This window comes from Dipodomys merriami, unplaced genomic scaffold (assembly GCF_024711535.1).
Source record: "Dipodomys merriami isolate MVZ:Mamm:240054 unplaced genomic scaffold, mDipMer1.0.p SCAF_84, whole genome shotgun sequence".
NCBI classification, from domain to species: domain Eukaryota; kingdom Metazoa; phylum Chordata; class Mammalia; order Rodentia; family Heteromyidae; genus Dipodomys; species Dipodomys merriami.
Genome location: NW_027206446.1, coordinates 5784368 through 5810560, shown reverse-complemented (window position 1 = coordinate 5810560; position 26193 = coordinate 5784368). Strand labels below are relative to the sequence as shown.

General features: G+C 46.4%; 4 protein-coding genes across 4 annotated transcripts; 2 read left to right on the top strand and 2 right to left on the bottom strand.

Annotated features, from left to right (window-relative positions):
* Positions 1 to 5687: 5687 nt before the first annotated feature.
* LOC138820089 (PRAME family member 12-like) lies at positions 5688 to 6887 on the bottom strand. Its single transcript, XM_070011735.1, has one exon. The coding sequence runs from the start codon at positions 6885 to 6887 to the stop codon at positions 5688 to 5690; it is 1200 nt and encodes a 399-aa protein (XP_069867836.1).
* A 2863-nt stretch (positions 6888 to 9750) lies between these two features.
* LOC138820088 (PRAME family member 8-like) lies at positions 9751 to 11352 on the bottom strand. The gene has a single exon (XM_070011734.1). The coding sequence runs from the start codon at positions 11350 to 11352 to the stop codon at positions 9751 to 9753; it is 1602 nt and encodes a 533-aa protein (XP_069867835.1).
* Positions 11353 to 16265: 4913 nt separating this feature from the next.
* Positions 16266 to 17705, top strand: LOC138820087 (PRAME family member 12-like). Its single transcript, XM_070011733.1, has one exon. The coding sequence runs from the start codon at positions 16266 to 16268 to the stop codon at positions 17703 to 17705; it is 1440 nt and encodes a 479-aa protein (XP_069867834.1).
* Positions 17706 to 24239: 6534 nt separating this feature from the next.
* LOC138820086 (PRAME family member 12-like) lies at positions 24240 to 25718 on the top strand. Its single transcript, XM_070011732.1, has one exon. The coding sequence runs from the start codon at positions 24240 to 24242 to the stop codon at positions 25716 to 25718; it is 1479 nt and encodes a 492-aa protein (XP_069867833.1).
* The last annotated feature ends 475 nt before the right edge of the window (positions 25719 to 26193 follow it).

The window sequence follows — 26193 nt, the reverse complement described above, 5'->3', positions numbered from 1 at the left end:
AATTTGGGTGTGTTCTCTCCTTTTTCTGATAAGGTTTGCTAAGGGTCTGTCAATTTTGTTAAGTTTTTCGAAGAACCAACTCTTTGTTTTGTTGATTCTTTCTATAGTTTTTTTGGATTCTAATTCATTTAATTCTGATTTAATTTTGATTATTTCTTTCCGTCTACTGGATTGGGGTTTATCTTGCTGCTCTTTTTCAAGGAGGTTTAGATGTGTCATTAAATTGTTAGTTTCCGATCTCTCCAATTTGTTGATGTAGGAGCTCAGAGCTATAAACTTGCCTCTGAGTTCTGCCTTTGCTGTGTCCCAGAGGAGCTGGTAATTTTTGTGTTCATTTTTGTTGAATAGCATGAACATTTGAATTTCCATTCTAATCTCTTCCATGACCCACTCATGATTCAGCAGTGTGTTGTTCAGCCTCCATGTGATACCGGACTTTCTTTGGTGGCTTTTGGTGTTGAGTTCTAATTTTATTCCCTTGTGGTCAGAGAGAATGCAAGGTATAACTTCAATGTTTCTGAATTTAGACAAGTTTGCTTTGTGGCCTAAAATGTGGTCTATTTTAGAAAACGTTCCATGTGCTGCTGAGAAGAATGTGTATTCTGATGCTGCTGGGTGAAATGTTCGGTAAATGTCTGTTAAGTCTAGTTGATCTATGCAGCTGTTTAGATCTGCTGTTTCTCTGTGGAGTTTTTGCCGAGTTGATCTATCTAGTGGGGAGAGTGGTGTGTTAAAATCAACAACAATTAGTGTCTGCAGAGCTTCTGCAGGGCAAATGACATAGCTAGCAAGATCAATAGAAAGCCCACCGATTGGGAGAAGATCTTTACTAGCCATACAACGGACAAGGGTCTCATATCTAAAATATACTTGGAACTCAAAAAATTAAACCACCCAACAACAAATCCTCAAAGAAACAACTGCCCAATAAATAAGTGGGCGAAAGACTTAAAGAGAAGCTTCTCTGAAGAAGAAAGAAGGATGGCCAATAGACACATGAAGAAATGTTCAACATCCCTAGCCATAAAAGAAATGCAAATCAAAACAACATTGAGATATCACCTCACTCCAGTTAGAACAGCAAAAATCAAGAACTCTAACAACAACAGATGCTGGAGGGGATGTGGACAGAAAGGAACCTTACTTCATTGTTGGTGGGAATGTAAACTTGTTCAACCACTTTGGAAAGCAGTATGGAGATTCCTCAAAAGACTTCACATAGATCTCCCCTATGATCCAGCAATCCCACTTTTGGGCATTTACCCAAATGTTTACAAACAAGACCACACTAAAGCTACCAGCACAACTATGTTTATTGCAGCATTATTTACCATAGCTAAGATATGGAACCAACCCAGATGCCCCTCAGTAGATGAATGGATCAAGAAAATGTGGTATATATACACAATGGAATTCTATGCCTCCATCAGAAAGAATGACATTTCCCCATTTGTTAGGAAATGGAAAGGCTTGGAAAAAATTATATTAAGTGAAGTAAGCCAGGCCCAAAGAAGCATAGGTCCCATGGTTTCCCTTATTTGCAATATCTAGTATACGTATGAGTCAAGCAGAAAAGGTCAGATAATGTGATGTTAGGAAAACGAACCCTTAAATATGTATTTTAATGTTTTCGTTTCTTTCATGCATGTGTTTCTAACGCATTTATAAGATTATTTCTTTGTTGCTTTGTATGTCCCTCCCCCACAGTGTAACCCCCGCTTTCGCTATATTTGATGTCAGTATAACATGTGGAGGAGATGGGGACAAACAACTCATTTAAGGATTCAGGTGGACCTGTTACAACAATGAGAAGTACAAAATGTCATGTCAAAACCAACTTTACAATGTCGGTGTGGGGGGGGGGAGGGGGTTATAATTGGGTGGGGGGAGGGGGGAGGCTGGGAAGGGAGGTGAAGGGTAAACAAAGGAGGAGGCTGCAATGCTTAGTAAGAAATGTATGCATTATCCTGCCCATGTAATTGTAGCCCCTCTGTACAGTATGTTCTCAAATAAAATAAAATACAATTAAAAAAAAATTTCAAAGCCTGTCAGCTCACCAATGCCCCCAATCAACCGGTTCCAAAAGAGCTTGCCTCGGTGGAGATAGGCCAGGTGTGTAATGGGAAGTAGACTTCACAGAAATTAAAACTGGAAAATTTGGATATAAATATTTGCTAGTTTTTGTAGACACCTTTTCAGTATGGGTTGAAGCTTACCCAACAAAGCATGAGACCACGAACATCATGGCTAAGAAGATCCTGGAAAAAATCCTACCCAGGTATGGCTTCCCATCCACCATCGGGTCAGACAATGTACTGGCTCAAAAGTAAGTCAGGGAATAGCCGCAGCACTGGGGATGGATTTGAAATTGCTCTGTGCTTATAGACCCCAGAGTTCAGGGCAGGTATGAATGGGATTCTAAAAGAGACCTTAACTAAATTGGCCTTAGAGACTGGCGCAGACTGGGTATCACTCCTTCCTTTCACCTTGTTTAGAATAAGAAATTCACCCTATCGGCTTGGCTTTACTCCTTTTGAAATAATGTATGGACAGCCTCCACCCATTATCCCTAGCCTTCAGACTGAATTGCTTGCTGATTTGGATGATACTGAATTTCTGTGTAAGCTTGACTATTTACAGCTGGGGCATATGTGGCCCCAGCTTAGAGCATTAAATGTTCTGCTTCTATTCCTACCCCCCCCCCATTTGTTTAAACCAGGGGACTGGGTGTTCGAAGGCACAACTTGAGATCTCTGGAACCATGGTGGAAGGGACCTTACATGGTGCTACTGGCTACACCCACTGCTCTTAAGGTGGATGGCATTGCTGCTTGGATCCACTGCTCCCACGCCAGACCGGCTGACCCCTTTGCCCTGGACGACCATGGAGAAACATGGGAAGTCTCCAAGCATCCTACCCAACCACTCCGCATACGCCTCAAGAAAAGAAAAATGGACTGATTGTTATTGGTATACTCATTCAAGATCAAGAGCTGTTGGAGTTTAGTTTCGGGCCAGAGCTACAAGATTGTGGCTCAGGACCATAAGTCAAGGAGGGGAATGAAAGGTTAAAGTTTGAGGCAGTGACCACTTGTTGCTTGTTTCTATCTAGCAAAGCAACATATGGTGGTAATCAAAATACCTCGTTGATTGTGTGCCTTTATAAGACCTGCAAATCCTTAGCTCGGGGCTCTCCTCCTAGGCTCCGCTGTGTCGGAGTGTAGGAAGAGGCCTGAGCTGCAGCCCATTTAGATAAAACAGCTATAGAGTCTGACTCTTGGTGGTCTTCTTGGAGGGGGGCCTGTGACCTTGGCATAACACCTTCAGAAGACATGAAGTCAGAGACAAGGTCTTCAAAGGCGGCAGGCTCCTGATGATGGTGGGTATATTTGCATTAAGCAAGACAATGTGATGCACATGAAGCTCCTGGAGATGCTGCAGCTGTCCTAGATGCTCCCTGATCATCCAGGGATACTGGAACTCCTTGTGAGGGTGAGGGTCCAAGTCGCCACCCGTATTGGGACAGTTGAGGATGTGAAGGTTCTTCATTCCACCCAAGTTAGGAGCAAGTTCTTTCCTAATTCCTGGATGCCAAAATTCACTCCCCACCAGTTCCTGGATGGAGTCCAGCCTCACCACATGCAGAGCCTTCTGGATTTCAGAGATGGAGTCAGACCAAATCTGCAGCTTCCTGGAGCACAGCTGGACTCATTCTCTCCTCTCCCTGGCCCAGTGTAGCAGGTGTGTTTGGAGAGCATCCTGGGCGCCATCTTCGATGAGCAGATGCATAATTTTCACCAAGGGTTTCTCTGCAGTCTTTGCTGAGCAGTGATTTACAGCTCGCCTGTCAGTCAGAACATCTGGAGGAGCGATGCGGGCATGGAGACATACCCCCATGTCCATATCTCCACAGATTGATAACTTGTAGTTTACATTGCCTGGGAGCTCCTTCTTGGCAAGTAGCAGATCCAGCCCATCCAGGACAGCCTTGAAGGTCTCCAGGTCGGGAGACTCTGCCAGATCCCTCAGGGGGAGGCAGGGGAAGGGCCAGGCCTGCCCCAGGTCCTTCAGCACCTCTGTGTGGCCCTGGGCATAGATCTCTATGAACAGTGAAGGGAACAGCAGCAGAGGAAGATCGTCTACAGCAAAGATGGCCAGGGCCTGGTTGCTCAGCAGACTCTGCATGGCTAGATGCTGGAGCGAGGGTGGGGCTCCAATGCTCATCTTGATGGACCAGATGTGGGCCAGGTGTGCAGGGCTCTCTGAATCCCAACAGGGCCAGGCACTCACTGTGCAATCCAGAATTCTTCTTCTGTTCTCTGATCCCTAGATATCCTTCAAGCCCAACCCCAGCCTCACCATTGCATACCTGCCAATGAGAGAGCAGCTTCTGATGGAATTTTTGAGACACACCATGCACACCTTGGTTGGCTTTTGCACTTGAGATTAATTCAAATATTGATTTTAACCAAAAAGGGATAGGTTTAAAGGCCTGTCCCACACAGCCCAGCTTCTCTCTGTATTGTAAATCACACTTTATCAAAATGACCTCCACTTTTATTCCTTAATCCCTCCAGACATTCTCACAGATGTTCCACTGCAAAGCCTGCAAGGAGAGAAGTCATCTGAATTGATAACATCCACAAAGCCTGCAGGAAATCTTTTCTCTGGAGTTCTTTCCCTCTCTGAATCCCTTCCTATTCTTCTTCATCCTTCCTTCCTTCCCTCCCTCCCTCCCTCTCTCCGTATATCCTTCCCTCCCTTCCTTTCTTGCAAGTTTCTTTTTAATCCCCATTCTAGACCTTGGGTAAGGGTTTATTTGTTTGTGTATTTGTGCCAGTTCTTGCATCTAGGTGCTATCTCTGAGCTTTGGTTCACAATGCCAGAACTCTACTACTTGAGCCACAGCTCCACTTCTTGCCACTTTTGGAGGTTCACTAGAGATAAGAGTCTCAAAGATGTCTGTGCCCAGGCTGCCTATGTATGGAAACGCTCAGATCTCCGACTTGCAGAGTTAAGGTTCTAGGTATGCACACTCCTCATTCTTTGGTGCTGAAAAATGATATCTTTCTACTCATGCTTTTTCATTTTTTTATTTTTGATCGATACAGAAAATTATAGATGGTAAGGGATTATTCTACAACTTAGGGGTTTTCTTACAACCATTCAGAAAAACAAAATCATGATCCAGTTCTTTCCAGGCAGAATTGACTCCAGATTCCTGCTGCTGTGTGCACAGGACACATGGAACCCCAAAGCACTCACAAACTCCTGGGGTTCCAGAGTTACAATTGAACTGACAAACTCAGGACCAGATGCCCTGTCTCTTCCATCTACACTGAACACGGGGGTCTGTGCCCCCTGGAGAATGCTCTTCCTGGCTTTCATTTCTGCTGCTAGGAAGCAATTCTAGAAGAGAGGTGCACAACTACAAAGACAGAGTAGAAAGGCCAGAAAGATGCTCTTCTGTGAGCAGCCAGGAGCCATTTGACTCCAGGGTACAGAATCGGTATTTGTTCAGGTAATGACTGAATTTGGTACAGATCTGGACTTTATGGCTTGGTCCCATGTCCCTCAAAGTCTGTGCCAAGACAGCAAGAACCTGAGCAAATCTCTCCGGGTGGATGTCCCAAGGCCACTGATTTTGAGGGTAGTAGCTCTCCAGAGGGGCAGGATAGAGCCCTCGTCTCAAATGACCCATCTGGGCCGTGTGGCAATGGAGATGTGGTTTCCATAGAAGCTGAAGAACCTGAGCTGGAAACACTGGCTCAGGGCGGGCAGGATGGCCGAGAGCTGGACATCCGTGAAGGCTAAGTCCTCCAGGGCCAGGGTCTCCAAGGTGCCGGCCACTCCATGCAGCAGGTCTAGCAGGGTCTCAAGACTGAAGCAGACCGTGGACAGGCTCCTCAGACGCAGGTGCTTGAGCTGTTTGGTGCAGGGACACTGGAACAGGAACCTCAGGTGAGCTTCGCTCAGCAGACACGAACTCAGAGACAAGGTCTTTAAAGACGTCAGCATCCTGAGGATGGAGGGCGGCTGTTCGTAGTGGAAGCAGACATCGTGTACATAAAGCTCCTGCAGATGCTGCAGCTGCCCCAGCTGTGCCCCAAATTTGCAGGAACACCAGCCATTCCTGGAGCTGGAAGTGAAGAAGCTGCCACACATCTTGGAGAAGTTGAGGATGTGAAGGTTCTTCATGTGGCCCAGGTAAGGGGCAAATGTTTTCAGAAGTTCTTGACATGGGAAATTACTCACCACCAGCTCCTGGATGGAGTCCAGTCTCACCACACGCAGAGCCTTCTGGATTTTATAGATGGAGCCAGACAGAATCCGCAGCTTCCTGGAGCACAGCTGGACTCGTTCTTTCCTCTTCCTGGCCCACTGGAGCAGGTAGGCTTGGAGAGCATTCTGGGCGCCATCTTTGATGGTGAGATCCCTGATGACCATCAAGGGCTGCTCTTCAGTCATCATTGAACCACAGCTCTCTGTTGGTTTGTCAGTCAGGACATCTGGATAAGAGATTTGGGCCATTGAAGGGTAGCCCTGTATCCAGATGTTGGGGTGCTCATTCCGCAGGTCGAGGACTTGCAGTTTCCACCTACTGGGGCGCTCCTTCTTGGCCAGTAGCAGATTGAGCCCATCCAGGACAGCCTTGAAGGTTTCCAGGTCTGGAGACTCTGCCAGGTCCCCCAGGGGGAGGCAGGGAAAGGGCCAGGCCTGCACCAGGGCCTTCAGCATCTCTGTGTGGGCCCTCTCATAGACCTCCATGAACAGCAAAGGGAACAGCAACACTGGTAGATCCTCCAGGGCAGAGATGGCCAGAGCCTGGTTGCTCAGCAGACTCTGCATGGCCAGATACTGGAGCGAGGGTAGGGTTCTGCGGCTCATCTTCACGGGCCAGAAGTGGAGTAGATATGGACCAGGTGTGCAGGACACTCTGAATCTCAGTAGGGCCAGGCAAAACACAGCAGACTCCAGGCTTCTGCTCTTTTCTGGCTGTTTGGTATCTTTATATCCTAGCCCCACCCTCCCCTCTGTGTATCTACCAATGGGAGAGCAGATCCTGATGGTATTTCTGAGTAACACCCACCACACCCTGTCTGAGTCTAACCATCTAGATTAATTTAAACAGAGATTCTACCCAGACTGATAGGATTAAAGGCAGGACCCACTGAGCCCAGCTTCCATTTCAAATGTGTAACACACACACACACACACACACACACACACACACACACACACACACACACACACACACACACACACATCCGGCCTTTATTTGTTAACCCTTTGAGAAAGTTCCACAGATATTTCACTGCCTTGAGCCTGCAAATGTTCCAAGAACATCAGCCAGCCCAATCTGATAGCATCCACAAACACTTTTCTAGAAAATTCTTTCACTTCCTTCCTTCCTGTCCTCCTTTGCTTACGTTGCCCCTCCCTCTTTCCCTTTCTCTCTTTTCTCTCTTTCTCTCCCTCTTTCTTGCTCTTGCTTTTTCTCTCACCCTCTCTCTCTGTCCCTTTTTTCTTTTTCTATCCCTTTTTCTGCTCTCTCTCACCTTCTCTCTCACCATCCCTCCCTCCCTCCTGCCCCCTCTCTCTTTGTATGCAAGTACTCAGGGCCTCTTGTTTTCATTTGGCTTTTTCCCTCAAGGCTGATGGCCGAGCACTCAAGCCACAGCTCTACTTCTGTTTTTTGTTGGTTTACTGGAGACAAGAATCCCTTGAACTCATCTGCCTCACTGGCTTTGAACCATGAACCTCAGAGCTCAGCCTCCTCTTTGCCTGGGATTACAAGAGTGATACACTAGGTGCCAGCAGCTAGTTTCTTTTGTAGGACAGGACAGAGGCCCTCTCTCTTTCTAAGGTCTCAACCTGTTGTGTTCAGTACATGCTGGGCCCAGCTGATATCACCAACCCTGCGGTTCAGCATCAGATTTGGAAGATAAGAAAGGGCATTTGACTGCTCTTTGTAAGTATCATCCACATAGCAGGACACACATATTCATTAATTCAGTTATTTTATTGATTCATTCAAAAAATGCTTTCAGTCTCTAAGAAGGCAAAATTATTTCTTCTTTTCATGCTTTCTGGTTTTCTCTTCTTTGTTCTTTCAGTGTGTGTGTGTGTGTGTGTGTGTGTGTGTGTGTGTGTGTGTGTGTGTGTGTATGTGCGTGTGTGTGTGTGTGTGTGTATGTGCGTGTGTGTGTGTGTGTGTGTGTGTGTGTGTGTGTGTGTGTGTGTGCTTCTAGTGGGATTTGAACTCATGGTCTGGCACTGTCTGTCCCCCAGCTCTTTCCATTCAAAGCTGGCAATCTACCACATGACCCACAGATTCCACTTCCAGCTTTTGGTGGCTAATTGGAGATAAGAGTCTAAGAGGCTCTTGCCCAGATTGAAGGTGAACTGTGATCCTCAGATTGTGATCCCCAGACTAGTTATAATTACAGGTGTGAGCCACCAGCCTGAGCCTGAGGGGTGACTTATTCTCTTTGGGTTGTTGTTACTGATCTTGACTTTGAATGCAGAGCTCTTTTGCTCAAGGCCAGTCCTCTACCACATTGACCCACAGCTCCACTTCTGGTTTTCTGGTGGTTCACTAGAGATGAGAGTCTCGTGGACTTTCCTGACCAGCTGTCTTTGAACTGTGATTCTCAGATTTCTAAGTGGTTTAGGGGCTAGAATTCTGGGCAGAAGCAGTACTCTGATTTTTGGATTCTGAGAAATGACATCCTTCTGCTTACTGTTCTTTTTTCTTTGGAAATGAATTAATTGATGTGTAGACATAGAAAACTGTACACAGTCAGAAGTTTGCTTACAACGATTTAGAAAGACAAGATCGTATTTGAGTTCTTTCTAAGCAGAATTCATTTGAGATTTCTGATGGTGGGTGCACAGGACACATGTACCCCGAAAGTACCCAGAAACACCTGGGGCTCCAGAGCTACAATTGACCTGAAAATCTCAGGATCATAAGGTAAAGCTGGATTCGGAAATCCTTACCCAAAAGACCACCAGACACTGTCACCAATGTAAAAGCAAAGGAGTCTTTATTTCAAACTGAAGCTTGGTCTCCCTATTGCCCTCCCCCTCTCAACCCCTCTCCCCCCTCCCGCTGTGTACAAGTCAGCAGCCTACAATGCTGAGAGGCGGCCCCAAGCCCAGGGTTACAGCACCTGTTGTACACTTTTTAGGGAAGGCAGGGGCTTTGCATACATCATAGCATCTTGTAACAAATCACTACACACCATGGGAAAATCATAAAACAACTCCATAGTATGATTGGCGCACTACACAGAGAGAAAGGACCAGAAACAGGTTGTTGGTTAGATCCAGACGTAATTTGCACTGGTTGGCTTGCACAGGGGAGTCTTCAAGAGGATGCATGCTAAACTGCAGGGTGTCCAGTTCAGAGAATGGTCACCAGACTCCAGGAAGGCTGTTCTGGAATTTCAGATACCTTGACCTCCTAGCATCTCTGGTTCCCAGGATAGTCTGTGCAAGGCTATTTCAGATACTTCGAGATCCTGGCATCCAGGGTTCCCAGGACTGTCTGTGGCTGGCTTAGGTCAAGGGCTAAGTTGCAGAACTGAGCTGGGGTCTTAAGTAAAAAGAGAGTTGCTCAGGTTGCTCAATAAGCCCTGTCTCTTCCACCCACGCTGAACATTTGGGTCTGTGGCCCTGGAGAATTCTCTTATGTCCTGGCTTTTATTCTGATGCTGAGAAGAGATTCCAGAAGAGAGGAGCCCAACTACACAGACAGAGCAGAAAGGCTGGGAAGCCCCTCCTCTGTGAGCACCCAGGAACCACCTGGGCCCAGGCTGTAGAACTGGCACTTGTTCTGGTGATGACAGAAATCAGTACAGATTTGGACCCTCTGGGTTGGCCCCAGGTCTCTCAATACCTGCCCCAAGCTTGCCAGAACCAGGGCAAGTCTCTCAGGGTCGATGTTCTCTAGCCCCCACTCCTGAGGGTGGTAGCTCTCCAGAGGGGCAGGATAGAGGCCCCGGCTTAAGTGGCCCAACCTGGCCGTGTGGCTCAGGAGGTTGTACAGGGCAGCCATGGAGATGTGGTTCCCATAAACACTGAAGACGCGGAGCTGGGAGCACTGGCTCAGGCCCGGCAGGATGGCCGAGAGATGGGCATCCGTGAAGGCACAGTCCTCCAGGGCCAGGGTTTCCAGGGTGCTGGCCACCTGCTCCAGCAGGTCTCGCAGGGACTCAGGACTCGAGTTATCCATGAACAAACTGGTCAGTTGCAGGTGCTGGAGCTGCCTGGTGCAGGGAGCCTGGGACAGACACCTCAAGTCGGCCTCCTGCAGTGCACAGGCGCTCAGAGACAAGGCCTTCAAAGGCCTCAGGCTCCTGAGGACGGCGGGCAGCTTTCCATAAAGAAAGAGGACTTCGTGCACATGAAGCTCCTGGAGATGCTGCAGCTGGCCCAGATGGGCCCCAATTTTCCAGGAATACCAAGAGTTCTTTTGGCTGGCAGTGTAGAAGTCGGCACGCATCTTGGAGAGCTTCAGGAGGTGAAGGTTCTTCATCTGGCTGAGATAAGGGGCAAAGATCTTCATAGTCTCTCGATTCCAGAATTCACTCACCACCAGTTCCTGGATGGAGTCCAGCCTCACCACATGCAGAGCCTTCTGGATTTCAGAGATGGAGTCAGATGAAATCTGCAGCTTCCTGGAGCACAGCTGAACTCTTTCTCTCCTCTCCCTGGCCCAGTTGAGCAGGTGGGCTTGGAGAGCATCCTGGGTGCCATGTTTGATGGTCAGATCCATGGTGATCATCAAGGGCTGCTCTTCAGTCATCCCTGAGCAGTGGCTCTCTGTTGGCTTGTCAGTCAGGATGTCTGGAGAAGAGATACGGGCCATTGAAGGGTACCCCCATGTCCAGATGTTGGGGTGCTCCTTCTGCAGACTGAGCACTTGCAGTTTCCACTGACTGGGGCGCTCCTTCTTGGCCAGTAGCAGATCGAGCCCATCCAGGACAGCTTTGAAGGTTTCCAGGTCTGGAGACTCTGCCAGGTCCCCCAGGGGGAGGCAGCGGAAGGGCCAGGCCTGGACCAGGGCCTTCAGCACCTCTGTGTGGGCCCTGGCATAGACCTCCATGAAGAGTGAAGGGAAGACCAGTACTGGCAGAGTCTCCATGGCAGAGATGGCCCAGGATGGGTGGCTCAGTAGGCTTTGCATGGCCAGATGCTGGAAGGAGGGTGGGTTCCTGAGGCTCATCTTGATGGATGAGATGTTGATCAGAAGTGGGCCAGTTGTGAGGGGCTCTCTGCCTCCCAGCACGGCCAGGCACCCACTGCAGACTCCAGAGCACTCTGCTTCTTTCTGGACCCTGGGCATCTTTATAATCCAACCCCACCCTCAGCACTGCAGATCCACCAATCAGAGAGCAGCCTCTGATGGGATTTCTGAGACACACCCAGCACACCTGGAAAGGTGCCACCTTGCAGATTAATTCAAACTAGGATTCCGGGACAAAACCAATGGCCCTATAGACTGGACCCACTCAGTCAAGCTTCTCTTTCAAATCTGAAATAAAATGGACACAGAGACTTCCCTCCCTTATATCTTGTTCCCTCCAGACATTTCCAACGTTACTCTGCCCTGAGGCAGCAAAAGGCTCAAAGAAAATCACTCATTCCAACCTTATAGCATTCACAACGAGTTCTACAAATTTCCTTATTTCTTTCCCTTTTTTCTTTCCCTCTTTCCCTCCTTCCTTCTTTTTATTCTGTCTTTTTCCCTTTTTCTTTCTTTCCTTTCCATCCTCCTTTCTTCACTTCCTTCCTTCCTTTCTTCCTGTCTGCCTTCTCTTATGTCACCCTCCGTCCTTCTTCCCTCCCTCCCTCTCTCTCCACTCTCTCTCTTTTTTCTCTGTCTCCCCCCCCTCTCTCCCTCCTTGTCTCTCTCCTTATATGAAGGTACTCAGGGCCTCTTGTTTTGACTTGGCTTTTTCCCTCAGGGCTGAGGCATACCACTCAAGCCACAGCTCCACTTCTATTTCTTGGTGGGTTTACTGGAGGCAAGAGTCCCTTGGACTCATCTGTGTTGCTGGCTTTGAATCATGAACCTCAGAGTTCAGCCTCCTGAGTGCGTATGACTACAGGTGTGATACACGGGACAGCAGCAGCTAATTTTCTTTTGAGTGACAAGACAAAGAGGCCCTCCCTCTTTCTAAGATTTTAACAGACAACCACAACTGGCACAAAAAAAACCTGAAACAAGCCAGCATCAAGGTCCAACATACACAGATCTAATTTTGCTGAAAAGATGTTGTGTAGGGGAATTGCCATCAAATACTGAATACTCCCTCATGAGAACATTAAATCTATTTCTTAAGCTCATGTGTACTCTTGGATGAGAATTCTCAGTAGTTAAACTGTAGTCACTGCGATTTGATGAAACATGACTTGAGAATAAGAAATATTCACCTCCTGTTCACCTAGCACACCAAAAAGAAGGAAGGCAGGAAGGAAAGAAAGGAGAGGAGGGGTGTAGGAGGGACGGAGGGAGGGAAGAAGGAAGGAAGGAAGGAAGGAAAGAAGGAAGGAAGGAAGGAAAGAAGGAAGAAAGGAAAGAAGGAAGGAAGGAAGGAAGTGAGGGAGGGATGAAGGGAGGGAGACAGGGAGGGAGGGAGGGAGGGAGAGGGAGGGAGGGAGGGAGAGAGGAAAGGAGGGAAAAAGAAAGAATATTGACTTACACAGGACTTTGGTGGCTCACACCTTTAATTCTCCTAGTCAGGAAGACTAGATGTCAGGATGGCAGTTCAAAGCCAGTCTGACCAGAAAGTCGTTGAGAAGCTTTCTGTTAACCTTTAAATTTAATTGTGAAGATGATATACAGAAGGATTACAATTTGAGTACATTTCCTTTAAAACGGTGTCCTTCATTCCTTCCACTTTTTCTCCTTCCCACTGACCTCCCCTCCAAAGTGTAAAGTTCATTTCCCACCATTTCCACGCTTCCCCATCCTCTCCCAAATGAGATAAATGTGCATACAAGACAAAGGCACAGAAATAAAAAACAACAAAAAGAGGCAAAAAAGAAAACAAAAATGAAATAAAAGGAACAGAGAATGCAATAAAATCGGGCTAGCTTCCATTTCTTAGAGTTCATTTTGATTAGCATCATTTTATATGATCCCATCATGCAAATTGAACCCTTGTGATCCTTTTCTAAGCATATCCTCCTTTCTTCTCACTGTGTGAGTATTTACAAGGCTGTTTGATTAATCATGTCCAAGTCTTTTACTATCCTTTGGATTTACCATAGATTTATACGCACATTTGAATGATAACAAATGAGGGAAACCGTGCATTTTGTTTCTTTGGGTCTGGCTTACTTTACTTAGTGTAATTTTCTCAAAGTCTTCCATTTCCACATGAGTAGGGAAATAACATTCTTTCTGATGGAAGCATAAAGTTCCATGGGATATATATACCACATTTTCCTCATTCCTTTATCCACTGAGGGACAACTGGATTGGCTCCATATCTTAGCTAGGGTATCAGTGCTGCAGAGATCAGGGTTGTGCTGTTTTAATGTGGCCTGATTTGGGCCATTTGCATAAGAATGAAGTTTTATGGATGGTTAGTTGGGGAACCTCCATACTGCCTTCCTTAGTAGTTACACAAGTCTACATTCCCCACCAACATTTGTAGTATTGTTCCCTTTTGGCCATATCCTCAACATCATCTTTTATTGTTAGGGATTTTTGGATGGTTTTTTTTTTGATAGTAGCCATTCTAATTGGGATGAGGTAGAATCTCAAAGTTGATTTGATTTGTATTCCTTTTATAGCTAGGAATGTGGAACACCTCTTCATGTGTCTATGGGCCATTCATGTTTCTTTTTCATAGAAATCACTCTTTAAAGCTCTAGCTGGCTAGTCATTACTTTGAGGTTTTGTTTTTGGTAGGGTTAATTTGTTTAGCTGTACTTACATTTTAGATAGGAGGCACTAGTAAGTAAAGATGTTATCCCATTCTGTGGGCTATTTGTCTTGCTACTGTGTCCTTTGCCATGCAGAAGCTCTTCAGTTTTTTCAGTTCCATTCATCTAGTTATTATTTAACTTGTGGTGATTCTGGGTCTTTATTTAGGAGTTTTGGCCTATACCAAGGAGCTTCCTGCTTCTCCTATTCCTTCCAGTAATATTTCCAGGGGGTCTGGTGTTCCATTAATGTCTGTGATCTAATGGGAACTGACTCTTGTGCGATGTGTTATGGAAGGATCTAACTTCAGTTTTCTGCATGTGGATAGCCAAAACTGCCAGCACTATTTGTGGCACAGGCTGTCTATCTTCCATCTTGTGTTTCTCCTTCCATTCTGATCTTTTCAATGAACCACTTCTTCTGCAACAATATATTATTCAGTCTCCATGAGTTATAGAGATTTTATGATGACTGGTTGGTGTGTGAGTGTGTGTGTGTGTGTGTGTGTGTGTGTTTGGTCAATAATGGTGGGGTGAACTCTGGGCCTGGGCACCGTCCCTCACCTCTTCAGCTCAAGGCTAGCACCCTACCACTTGAGCCACAGAGCTACTTATGGCTTTTTTCTGCTTATGCGGTGCTGAGGAATGGAACCCAGGGCCTCATGCATGCAAGGTAAGTGCTCTACCACTGAGCCACCTTCCCAGCCCATGATGACTGTTTATATTGAACTATAATAATACAGCATGTGGTCTGACAGAATGCTGGGAATAATTTTAATATTTCAGAACTTGTGCAGACTTTCTGCACAGACTTATATGTTATTGGTTTTGGAAAATATTCCATGTGCTTCTCAGAAAAATATGTATTCTGATGATGCCTGGTCAAATATTCTGTAGATGTCTGTGAAGTCTAGTCAGTCAATGCAGATATTTAGGGGATTTAGTTCTGACGTTTTTCTGTTACACTTTATGGGTTCATTTATCCAGTGAAACAGTGGTATGTTAAAATCACCAACAATTACTATTTTTGATTCTATGGGTTTTTTTTTTAGGTCCTATAGTATTAGTTTGATGAAGTTGGGTGCTCTGGTATTGGTGAATAGATATTTAGAATGGTTAGAAACTTCTAGAAGAGATCCCTTTATTAGTTTGTAATGCCCTTTGTCTCTTCTAATTTTAAATTGAAATCTATTTTTTCTGATATTATTACTGGTACTCCAACCTGTTTATGGGAGCAATTTTCTTGAAAGCATTTATTCCAGTCTTTCACATTCAAAATGTTTGTTTTTCTTGGCAAGATGTGTCTTGCACATGGATAGATCTTGCTCTTTTATCCTACTAGTGAATCTATGTCATTGAATTAAAGAGTTAAGTCTATTAACATTGAGAGTGAGGACTGAGAAGTGTTTGGTAATCCTGCCATGTTATCCACCTTTTTAGGGACTCTGCCTTGACATTTCTCACTATATTTCTCTGGTTTTCTGATAAACAGCCATATCTCTGCCATGACTTAGATTCCTATCTTCAATAAACTCCACAGAAAAAAAGAGGAAAGTACTGTTTTGGTTCAAATGTTGGAGCAAAAGCATTGAGGAAAAGAAGCTCAAGGACACTGGCCATGCCCTCAATTCAAGTTGTGAGATGAACAATAAAAAAAAAAGACAGGAAGGAAGGAAGGAAGGAATGAAGGAACGAACCAATGAACAAATGAATGAATGAAGGAACAAAGGAAGGAACAAAGGAAGGAAGGAAAGAAAGAATGAGGGAAAAAGGAAGGAATGAAGGAGGAAGGGAGGAAGGGAAATAATTTTCTAGAGAAATGTTTGTGCATGCTATAAGATTGGGCTGGCTGATGTTCTTGGAACTTTTGCAGGCTCAAGGAACTGAAATATCTGTGGAAATTTCTCAAAGGGATAAAAAATAAGCACAGGAAATGTGTGTGTGTGTGTGTGTGTGTGTGTGTGTGTGTGTGTTACACATTTGAAATGGAAGCTGGGCCCAGTGGGTCCTGTGTATAATCTTATCACTCTGAGTAGAATCTCTGTTTAAATTAATCTAGACCATTTGAACCAGATGAGGTGTGGTAGGTGTTACTCAGAAATCCCATCAGAATCTGCTCTCCCATTGGTAGATACACAGAGGGGAGGGTGAGACTGGGGTATAAAGATGCCAAAGGGCCAGAGAAGAGCAGAGGCCTGGAGTCGGCCTTGAGTGCCTAGCCCTGCTGGGATTCAGAGAGTCCTGCACACCTGGTCCACATCTGCTCCACTTCTGGCCTTGAAGATGAGCCACAGGACCCCACCCTCGCTCCAGTATCTGGCCATGCAGAGCCTGCTGAGCAACCAGGCCCTGGCCATCGCTGCCCTGGAGGATCTACCAGTGTTGCTGTTCCCTTCGCTGTTCGTGGAGGTCTATGCCAGGGCCCACACAGAGGTGCTGAAGGCCCTGGTCCAGGCCTGGCCCTTCTCCTGCCTCCCTCTGGGGGACCTGGCAGAGTCTCCAGACCTGGAAACCTTCAAGGCTGTCCTGGATGGGCTCGATCTGCTACTGGCCAAGAAGAAGCGCCCAAGTAGGTGGAAACTGCAAGTCCTCGACCTGCGGAATGAGCACCCCAACATCTGGATACAGGGCTACCCTTCAATGGCCCAAATCTCTTATCCAGATGTCCTGACTGACAGGACAACAGAGAGCTGTGGTTCAATGATGACTGAAGAGCAGCCCTTGATTTTACTCATGGACCTGACCATCAAACATGGCACCCAGGATGCTCTCCAAGCCTACCTGCTCCAGTGGGCCAGGGAGAGGGGAGAACGAGTCCAGCTGTGCTCCAGGAAGCTGCTGATTCTGTCTGGCTCCATCTCTGAAATCCAGAAGGCTCTGCGTGTGGTGAGGCTGGACTCCATCCAGGAGCTAAAGGTGAATAAATTCTGGCATCGAGAAACCATGAAAAAAGTTGCCCCTTACCTAAGTCAGATGAAGAACCTTCGCATCCTCCAATTCTCCAGGATGAGACTGACTGTCACTTGCAGACACAAGAATTTCTCATATTCCTACAAATATGCTGTACATCTGGGACAGCTGTATCATCTGCAGGAGCTGTATGTGCACGACGTCTTCTTCATTTATGGACGGCTGCCCACCATACTCAGGAACCTCACCCTTTTGAAGACCTTGTCTCTGAGTTCGTGTCCACTGAAGGAAGATGACTTGTGGTTCCTGTCCCAGTGTCCCTGCTCCAGGCAACTCAAGCACCTGCGTCTGAGGAGTTTGCCCCTGGACAACTTCAGTCCTGAGCCCCTGAGAGCCCTACTGGAGTATGAGGCCGGAACCCTGGAAACCCTGGCCCTGGAGGACTGTGCCATCACAGATTCCCAGCTCTTGTGCATGCTGCCCGCCCTGAGCCAGTGCTCCCACCTCAGCTTCTTCAGTTTCTATGGAAACCACATCTCCATTTCTATCCTGCAGAGCCTCCTGAGCCACACAGCCAGACTGGACTGTTTGAGACAAGGGATCTATCCTGCCCCTCTGGAGTGCTACCCCCATCATGAACGGTGGGTAGGGGACTTTGAACCTGAGAGATTTGCCCACGTTCAGGCTCAGTTGGAGCAGTCATTGAGAGACATGGGGACTACTCAGAAGGTCCAGATCTGTATCGATTTCTGTCATCATCACAAATACTGGACCTTTTACACCCTGGGGTCTGATGGCTACTGGGTGGTCACCGTCAAGAATCATCCTGGCCTTTCTGCTCTGCCTCTGTAGTCAGGAGCCTCTCCTGGGCTCTCATCTGAGCACTCCAAAATGAAAGTTGGGGTTGGGATTGTGGCTCAGTGATAGAGCGCTCACCTGCCTTGCAGGAAGCCCTTGTTTGATTCATCAGTACCACATACACAGAAAAAGTTGGAAGTGGAACTGTTGTTCATGTGGCAGAGTATTAACCTTAAGAAAAGAAGCTCAGAGACAGTGTCTAGGTCCTTCTTTCAAGTCATAGGACTGGCAAAAATAAGAAATAAAAAACAAAATGAAAGATCTGACATAAGAGCATTCTCCTGGAGCACCGACCCCAACACTCAGAATGGATGGAAGAGAGAGAACCTCTGTTTCTGGACTTTTCATTTCAATCATAACTATGTTGGGCTATACATGGGCACACATTATCAGGAATCTGTAGTGGATTCAGCCTGGAAAGAACTGGACCATGACCTTGTTTTTCTAAATGATTGTGACCAACTGGCTCATGTTCTAGGGCAGTCCTTGACTGTTCACAATTTGCTGTATTAATGAATCAATAAAGTCATTTCCAAAATAATACAGATAATGTTATTATTTCTCAGCACCAAAGTGTACAGTTTTCTGAGAGGAGACTGCCACGTGGTTCAGGAAGAAGGGAGTTCATTGGGGAGAGCCCATCTTGTGGCTTTCATGATCTGTTGGTGTGCACAGAGCCAAATGAGGGCAGGCACGAGGGGCTATGGCTACCAATGTAGAAGTGACCTATTAGCCAGTGTCCTCCCAGTACTCCCAGGTACACCAGTTACCTGGGTTTATAGTGGTGGGCAGGGATTCTAGGTTGGTCTGCCTTCTGTCCCTTGGGGATAACAAAGGGTTGGAGAAGAGAGAAGAGAAGGGTCCATTGTTGCCTGAGCAGGCTTACCATTCCAAACTTTTGATAGTTAAACAGGAGCACCAAATCTCTATAGCTACTTCCTGCTAGCAGGTGGAGTTAAGCTTGGGGATAGAAGGCAGAGGTGTCATGTGGTCCAGCAGGAGGCAGCAGTAACCCTTCCTGGGTGGTAAACACATGTAAGCATCCTTGGCTGAAATCTGAAAGAAGTCTTATGAGGCAGAGACTGAACAGTAAGTCAAAACATTACTGGAGGGCACACAAACACAGAGGGACAGGCAGCCATCCAGTCACAGTGGAAAGGGCAAACGGTGGATGATCTGGCAAGTCCCTCTCTCTTGCAATCCAGGTGGCCCTGTGACTGGTGGATCAGGCCCCTGACTACTTCTGACTGATTAATATCCAGCAACTGCATAGGGGAGAGCTAAATGGACTGGTTATAATAACCACTCCGAAGCTAGGGCTGGATTGCAGTGGTTAAGATCCCAGTGGGAGGCCTTGATCTTACTGTAACTGGACTATAGATACCTGGACTACAGATGTTTGCATGACAGAGTATGTATGGGAGACCCCTTATAAGTAGACATAGAAGGTATCAAGGTCATGAGTGTAAGTTCCTGTCCACTTACAAGAAAGACGGGTATGGGCATTAAATAGGCATACTTATAAATATTTTCTTTTGACCTCCTGCCTCTGGTGAGTTTTGAAGGGCAAGCACAGAGTGACTCCATTTAGCATCTCGCACCATCCACCCTCATTTATGCAGTTTTTTCCAAGTGTCTCGGGGTAGACCTCATCACCAGGACTAGCTCTGTCCTGGGGGTCTAGCAGGTCTCTTCTGGCTAGGTGCTGAGATGGCATGTCCCATGGTGTTCTGTGCTCATCCTGGGCCGAGCTATCTTCCCTGCAGTCCAGTTGCAAAGCGTTGAGGGGGAAAAAACCCCACAATCATCATGTCTCCATCCACCCGGACCAGGGCTTTCATTCTGGAGAAGGAACTGGAATTGAGCGATGAAATTCCAGGCACGGAAAGGCAGAAGAGGAGGAAGAAGATCATTGAAGCTTCAGCTCAGCGGGGACTCCGGCTGGCAGCTTACATGACAATAGTGCAGGCAGATGATGTGTTGTGGGTGACAAGCCTTATTATGCCGCAGTGGCCACTGTGTCCCTTTCCTTCTTTCAGACTCCCCTGGAGGTCTGGGGAGCATGCCCTCAGACTCTGCAGCTGTGGTTCTCATCAGCAGAAAAACACGAGCTGTAAAACATGTTTGGTTATCTGCCCGTCCACATCCAGTGCTGTGACCTCATCCAGGAGAATGAGGCTCCAGGGAGGGAATCTTCCCGTTACTTTTAGAAACTTCACTGCAGCAAAAGGATGAATCAGTGAATGCAGCCCCAGGGTTGGGCCAGTAAAGGGGAACCAGTCTGCCAGCCCAGTAGCAAGGACTCCACCAGAGTCTCCGGGACCTCACACCCTCCAAATTCCACATGGGGGGGAGGTCCCACAACTCCAGTCTGGCTGACCCACCCAGAACTTCAGTCGCCAAAGGCTGTATGAGAAATGAAAGGAACTTCCAAGAGCTGGTGGCTCATGTCTGTAATCCTAGCTACTCAGGAAACTGAGAGATGAGGATCTCAGTTCCAAGCCAGCCTGGGCGGCAAAGTCCATGAGACTCTTATCTTCAACAAACCACTAGATTACTGCAAGTGGTCCTGTGGCTCAAGAGGCGGAATGGGAGCCTTGAGCAATAGAGCTCAGGGACTGCACCCAGGCCCTGTGATAAAGTCTTATTGAAGGAATGAGCTCCAGTGTATTATCTCAGGTGCATCCAGATGTCAGGCTAGACCCCAGGTGTGCATGGACATGCTTGACACAGGCTGGAAAATGGGACCTAGCCTGGCCATCCACATTCTATTGTAGGCCTAACCTGTAGGGGGCACTGAGGCTGAGCTGTGAGGCAGGAAAGGGTTAGGAGGTTGGAATGCCAGAAGGCTGAGAATTGGACCCCCAGAAAGTCAGCCAAGACAAGACAGATGGAGAGCTGTGTGAACCGTACAAAGCTTGAGACTTTGGAAGTAAGATCACTCCCTTCTGCTCCCTAAAGATAAGGCAGCCAATATTCACTATGCGCACCTACCTTATCTTCTGTCCACATCTGCAATCATCGCCCCTGTACAGAACCAAAGTAAACTCTACCTCCTTGCTCAGAATGTATAAAAGCCTAATTCCAGCCCCATCTACTTGCACAATCTCCAATCCCACAGTAAGGTTGCTACCCCTCACTGTTGCTCAATAAATTCTCCAGCATGTTTCTTCTGTTCTCCTCCACCAGCAAGGAAACAAGTAGAAAGAAGGAAGGAAGGAAAGAAAGAAAGAAAGAAAGAAAGAAAGAAAGAAAGAAAGAAAGAAAGAAAGAAAGAAAGAAAGAAAGAAAGAAAGAAAGAAAGAAAGAAAGAAGAAAGGAACTAGCCTCCATGGGTAGCTATAGTTCAAACCACAAAGTAATGTCCTCACCCTGACTGCTTGTAATGGCCTGACCCCAGTAGGCGGTGGGATTCACCCCAAATCAGGGAACTTGGCAGTCAGAGGTCACTCAGGGCTTAGGGATTTCTGGGTTATGCAGCCATAGTATTTGGGCAAAGACTGTAATGGCAAGCTCACATAGAGATGGAAGGCTCTGATTCCAGCAAGCTGAGGGCCAGAGAGGAAGGAAAGCGATGGTAACACCACCTTAACTGCAGGGCCACAGGGCTGAACACTTCCAGCCAGTGGACTTACATTGGCTGCCTAAACCTCAGTGCAGAGTACAGACAAGATCAAACAGACAAATGAACCAGGGCCTGGAAAGGTCAACAATGCACAGTAACAGTTGTCTCTTGAACAGCAAAGAAGAAAGACAAAAGAAAGAAGGATGTCAACAAACTGTGAGAGGCCATGTATAAAAATAAGCTCAAACAGCTCAATGATTTGAGGAACAAAATATAAGATAAGAGAAGATGGAGATATAATCCTAGCTACTCAGGATGCCCAGATCTGATGATTGAGATTCAAAGCCAGCCTGGGCAGGAAAGTGTCTGAGACTCTAACCACCAGAAAACTGGAAGTGGTACTTTGGATTTACCGTACATTTATAGGCACATTTGAATGATAACAAATAAGGGAAAACATGCATTCTGTTTCTTTGGGTCTGGCTTACTTTACTTAGTGTAATTTTCTCAAAGTCTTCCATTTCCACATGAGTAGGGAAATAACATTCTTTCTGATGGAAGCATAAAGTTCCATGGCATATATATATATACCACATTTTCTTCATTCATTTATCCACTGAGGAGAAACTGGGTTGGCTCCATATCTTAGCTAGGGTATCAGTGCCGCAGAGATCAGGGTTGTGCTGTTTTAATGTGACCTGGTTTGGGCCATTTGCATAAGAATGAAGTTTTATGGTTGGTTAGTTGGAGAACCTCCATACTGCCTTCCTTAGTAGTTACACAAGTCTACATTCCCCACCAACATTTGTAGTATTGTTCCCTCTTGGCTATATCCTCAACATCATCTGTTATTGTTAGGGATTTTTGGATGATTTTTTTGTTTGTTTGTTTTTTGATAGTAGCCATTCTAATTGGGATGAGGTAGAATCTCAATGTTGATTTGATTTGTATTTCTTTTATGGCTAGGGATGTGGAACAACTCCTCATGTGTTTATGGGCCATTCATGTTTCTTTTTCATAGAAATCACTCTTTAAATCTCTAGCTGGCTAGTCATTACTTTGAGATTTTGTTTTTGGTAGGTTTAATTTGTTTAGCTGTACTTATATTTTAGATAGGAGGCACTAGTCAGATGAAATGCAAGTAAAGATTTTATCCCATTCTGTGGGCTATTTGTCTTGCTACTGTGTCCTTTGCTGTGCAGAAGCTCTTCAGTTTTTTCAGTTCCATTCATCTAGTTATTATTTAACTTGTGGTGATTCTGGATCTTTATTTAGGAAGTTTTGGCCTATGCCAAGGAGCCTTCCTGCTTCTCCTATCCCTTCCAGTAATATTTCCAGGGGGTCTGGTGTTCCATTGACTTCCCAGCCCATGATGACTGTTTATATTGAACTATAATAATACAGCATGTGGTCTGACAGAATGCTGGGAATAATTTTAGTATTTCAGAACTTGTGCAGACTTTCTGCACAGACTTACATATTATTTGTTTTGGAAAATATTCCATGTGCTTCTCAGAAAAATATGTATTCTGATGATGCCTGGTCAAATATTCTGTAGATGTCTGTGAAGTCTAGTCAGTCAATGCAGATATTTAGGGGATTTAGTTCTGAGGTTTTTCTGTTACACTTTATGGGTTCATTTATCCAGTGCAACAGTGGTGTGTTAAAATCACCAACAATTACTATTTTTGATTCTATCGGGTTTTTTTAGGTCCTGTAGTTTTAGTTTGATGAAGTTGGGTGCTCTGATATTGGTGAATAGATATTTAGAATTGTTAGAAACTTCTAGAAGAGATCCCTTTATTAGTTTGTAATGCCCTTTGTCTCTTCTAATTTTAAATTGAAATCTATTTTTCTGATATTATTATTGCTACTCCAACCTGTTTATGGGAGCAATTTTCTTGAAAAGTTTTATTCCAGTCTTTCACATTCAAAATGTTTGTTTTTCTTGGCAAGATGTGTCTTGCACATGGATAGATCTTGCTCTTTTATCCTACTAGTGAATCTATGTCATTGAATTAAAGAGTTAAGTCTATTAACATTGAGAGTGAGGACTAGGAAGTGTTTGGTAATCCTGCCATGTTATCCACCTTTTTAGGGACTCTGCCTTGACATTTCTCACTGTATTTCTCTGCTTTTCTGATAAACAGCCATATCTCTGCCATGACTTATATTCCTATCTTCAATGAACTCCACAGAAAAAAGAAGAAAGTACTGTTTTGGTTCAAATGTTGGAGCAAAAGCATTGAGGAAAAGAAGCTCAAGGACACTGGCCATGCCCTCAATTCAAGTTGTGAGATGAACAATAAAAAAAACACAGGAAGGAAGGAAGGAAGGAAGGAAGGAAGGAAGGAAGGAAGGAAGGAAGGAAGGGAGGGAGGGAGGAAGGGATGGAGGGAGGGAAGGAGGGAGGAAGGGAGGGAAGTAGGAAGGGAGGGACGGACGGAGGGAGGGAGGGAGGGAGGGAAATAATTTTCTAGAGAAGTGTTTGTTGATGCTATCAGATTGGGCTGGCTGATGTTCTTGGAACTTTTGCAGGCTCAAGGTAGTGAAATATCTGTGGAAATTTCTCAAAGGGTTAACAAATAAGGGCCAAAGTGTGTGAGTGTGTAAGTGTGTGAGTGTGTGTGTGTGTGTGTGTGTGTGTGTGTGTTACACATTTGAAATGGAAGCTGGGCCCAGTGGGTCCTGCCTATAATCTTATCACTCTGAGTAGAATCTCTCTTTCAAGTAATCTAGATTGTTAGACCCAGCCAGGGTGTGGTGGGTGTTACTCAGAAATCCCATCAGAATCTGCTCTCCCATTGGTAGATACACAGAGGGGAGGGTGGGACTGGGGTATAAAGATGCCAAAGGGCCAGAGAAGAGCAGAGGCCTGGAGTCTGCCTTGAGTGCTTAGCCCTGCTGGGATTCAGAGAGTCCTGCACACCTGGTCCACATCTGCTCCACTTCTGGCCTTGAAGATGAGCCACAGGACCCCACCCTCGCTCCAGTATCTGGCCATGCAGAGCCTGCTGAGCAACCAGGCCCTGGCCATCTCTGCCCTGGACGATCTACCGGTGTTGCTGTTCCCATCGCTGTTCGTGGAGGTCTATGCCAGGGCCCACACAGAGATGCTGAAGGCCCTGGTGCAGGCCTGGCCCTTCTCCTGCCTCCCCCTGGGGGACCTGGCAGAGTCTCCAGACCTGGAAACCTTCAGCGCTGTCCTGGATGGGCTCCATCTGCTACTGGCCAAGAAAGAGCGCCCCAGTCAGTGGAAACTGCAAGTTCTCGACCTGCGGAATGAGCACCCCAACATCTGGATAGAGGGCTACCCTTCAATGGCCCGAGTCGCTTATCCAGATGTCCTGACTGACAAGCCAGCAGAGAGCTGTCGTTTAATGATGACTGAAGAGCAGCCCTTGATTTTACTCATGGACCTGACCATCAAAGATGGCGCCCAGGATGTTCTCCAAGACCGCCTGCTCCAGTGGGCCAGGGAGAGGGGAGAACGAGTCCAGCTGTGCTCCAGGAAGCTGCTGATTCTGTCTGACTCCATCTCTGAAATCCAGAAGGCTCTGCGTGTGGTGAGGCTGGACTCCATCCAGGAGCTAAAGGTGAATAAATTCTGGCATCGAGAAACCATGAAAAAAGTTGCCCCTTACCTAAGTCAGATGAAGAACCTTCGCATCCTCCAATTCTCCAGGATGAGAGTCAACGTCACTTGCAGATACAAGAATTTCTCATATTCCTGCAAATACGCTGTACATCTGGGACAGCTGCAGCATCTGCAGGAGCTGTATGTGCACAACGTCTTCTTCCTTTATGGACAGCTGCCCACCATCCTCAGGAACCTCACCCTTTTGAAGACCTTGTCTCTGAGTTCGTGTCCACTGAAGGAGGCTGACTTGTGGTTCCTGTCTCAGTGTCCCTGCTCCAGGCAGCTCAAGCACCTGCGTCTGAGGAGTTTGGCCCTGGACAACTTCAGTCCTGAGCCCCTGAGAGCCCTACTGGAGCACGGGGCCGGCACCCTGGAGACCCTGGCCCTGGAGGACTGTGCCATCACAGATCCCCAGCTCTTGTGCATGCTGCCCGCCCTGAGCCAGTGCTCTCACCTCAGCTTCTTCAGTTTCTATAGAAACCACATCTCCATTTCTGTCCTGCAGAGCCTCCTGAGCCACACAGCCAGACTGAGCTGTTTGAGACAAGGGATCTATCCTGCCCCTCTGGAGTGCTACCCCCATCATGAACGGTGGGTAGGGGACTTCGAACCTGAGAGATTTGCCCAGGTTCAGGCTCAGTTGGAGCAGTCATTGAGAGACATGGGGACTACTCAGAAGGTCCAGATCTGTGTCGATTTCTGTCATCATTACAAATACTGGACATTTTACACCCTGGGGTCTGATGGCTACTGGGTGGTCACCGTCAAGAATCATCCTGGCCTTTCTGCTCTGCCTCTGTAGTCAGGAGCCTCTCCAGGGCTCTCATCTGAACACTCCAAAATGAAAGTTGGGGTTGGGATTGTGGCTCAGTGGTAGAGCACTTACCTGGCTTACACGAAGCCCTTGTTTGTTTCATCAGTACCACATACACAGAAAAAGGTGTGGCACTATTGGTCAAGTGGCAGAGTATTAACCTTAAGCAAAAGAAGCTCAGAGACAGTGTCCAGGTCCTTATTTAAAGTCATTGGGCTGGAAAAAATTAAGAAAAAAAAAGACAAAATGAAAGATCTGACATATGAGCCTTCTCCAGGAGCACAGTCCCAAACATTCAGAATGGGTGAAAGAGAGAGAACCTCTGTTTCTGGACTTTTCATTTCAATCATAACTATGTTGGGCTACATGGGCACACATTATCAGGAATCTGTAGTGGATTCAGCTTGGAAAGAACTGGATCATGACCTTGTTTTTCTAAATGATTGTTAGCAGCTGGATCATG

What these genes read in the sequence shown, in the direction of transcription:
- LOC138820086 (XM_070011732.1), top strand. Translation starts at nt 24,240, where the DNA reads ATGAGCCACAGGACCCCACCCTCGCTCCAGTATCTGGCCATGCAGAGC.
- LOC138820088 (XM_070011734.1), bottom strand. Translation starts at nt 11,352, where the DNA reads ATGCCCAGGGTCCAGAAAGAAGCAGAGTGCTCTGGAGTCTGCAGTGGG.
- LOC138820089 (XM_070011735.1), bottom strand. Translation starts at nt 6,887, where the DNA reads ATGAGCCGCAGAACCCTACCCTCGCTCCAGTATCTGGCCATGCAGAGT.
- LOC138820087 (XM_070011733.1), top strand. Translation starts at nt 16,266, where the DNA reads ATGCAGAGCCTGCTGAGCAACCAGGCCCTGGCCATCGCTGCCCTGGAG.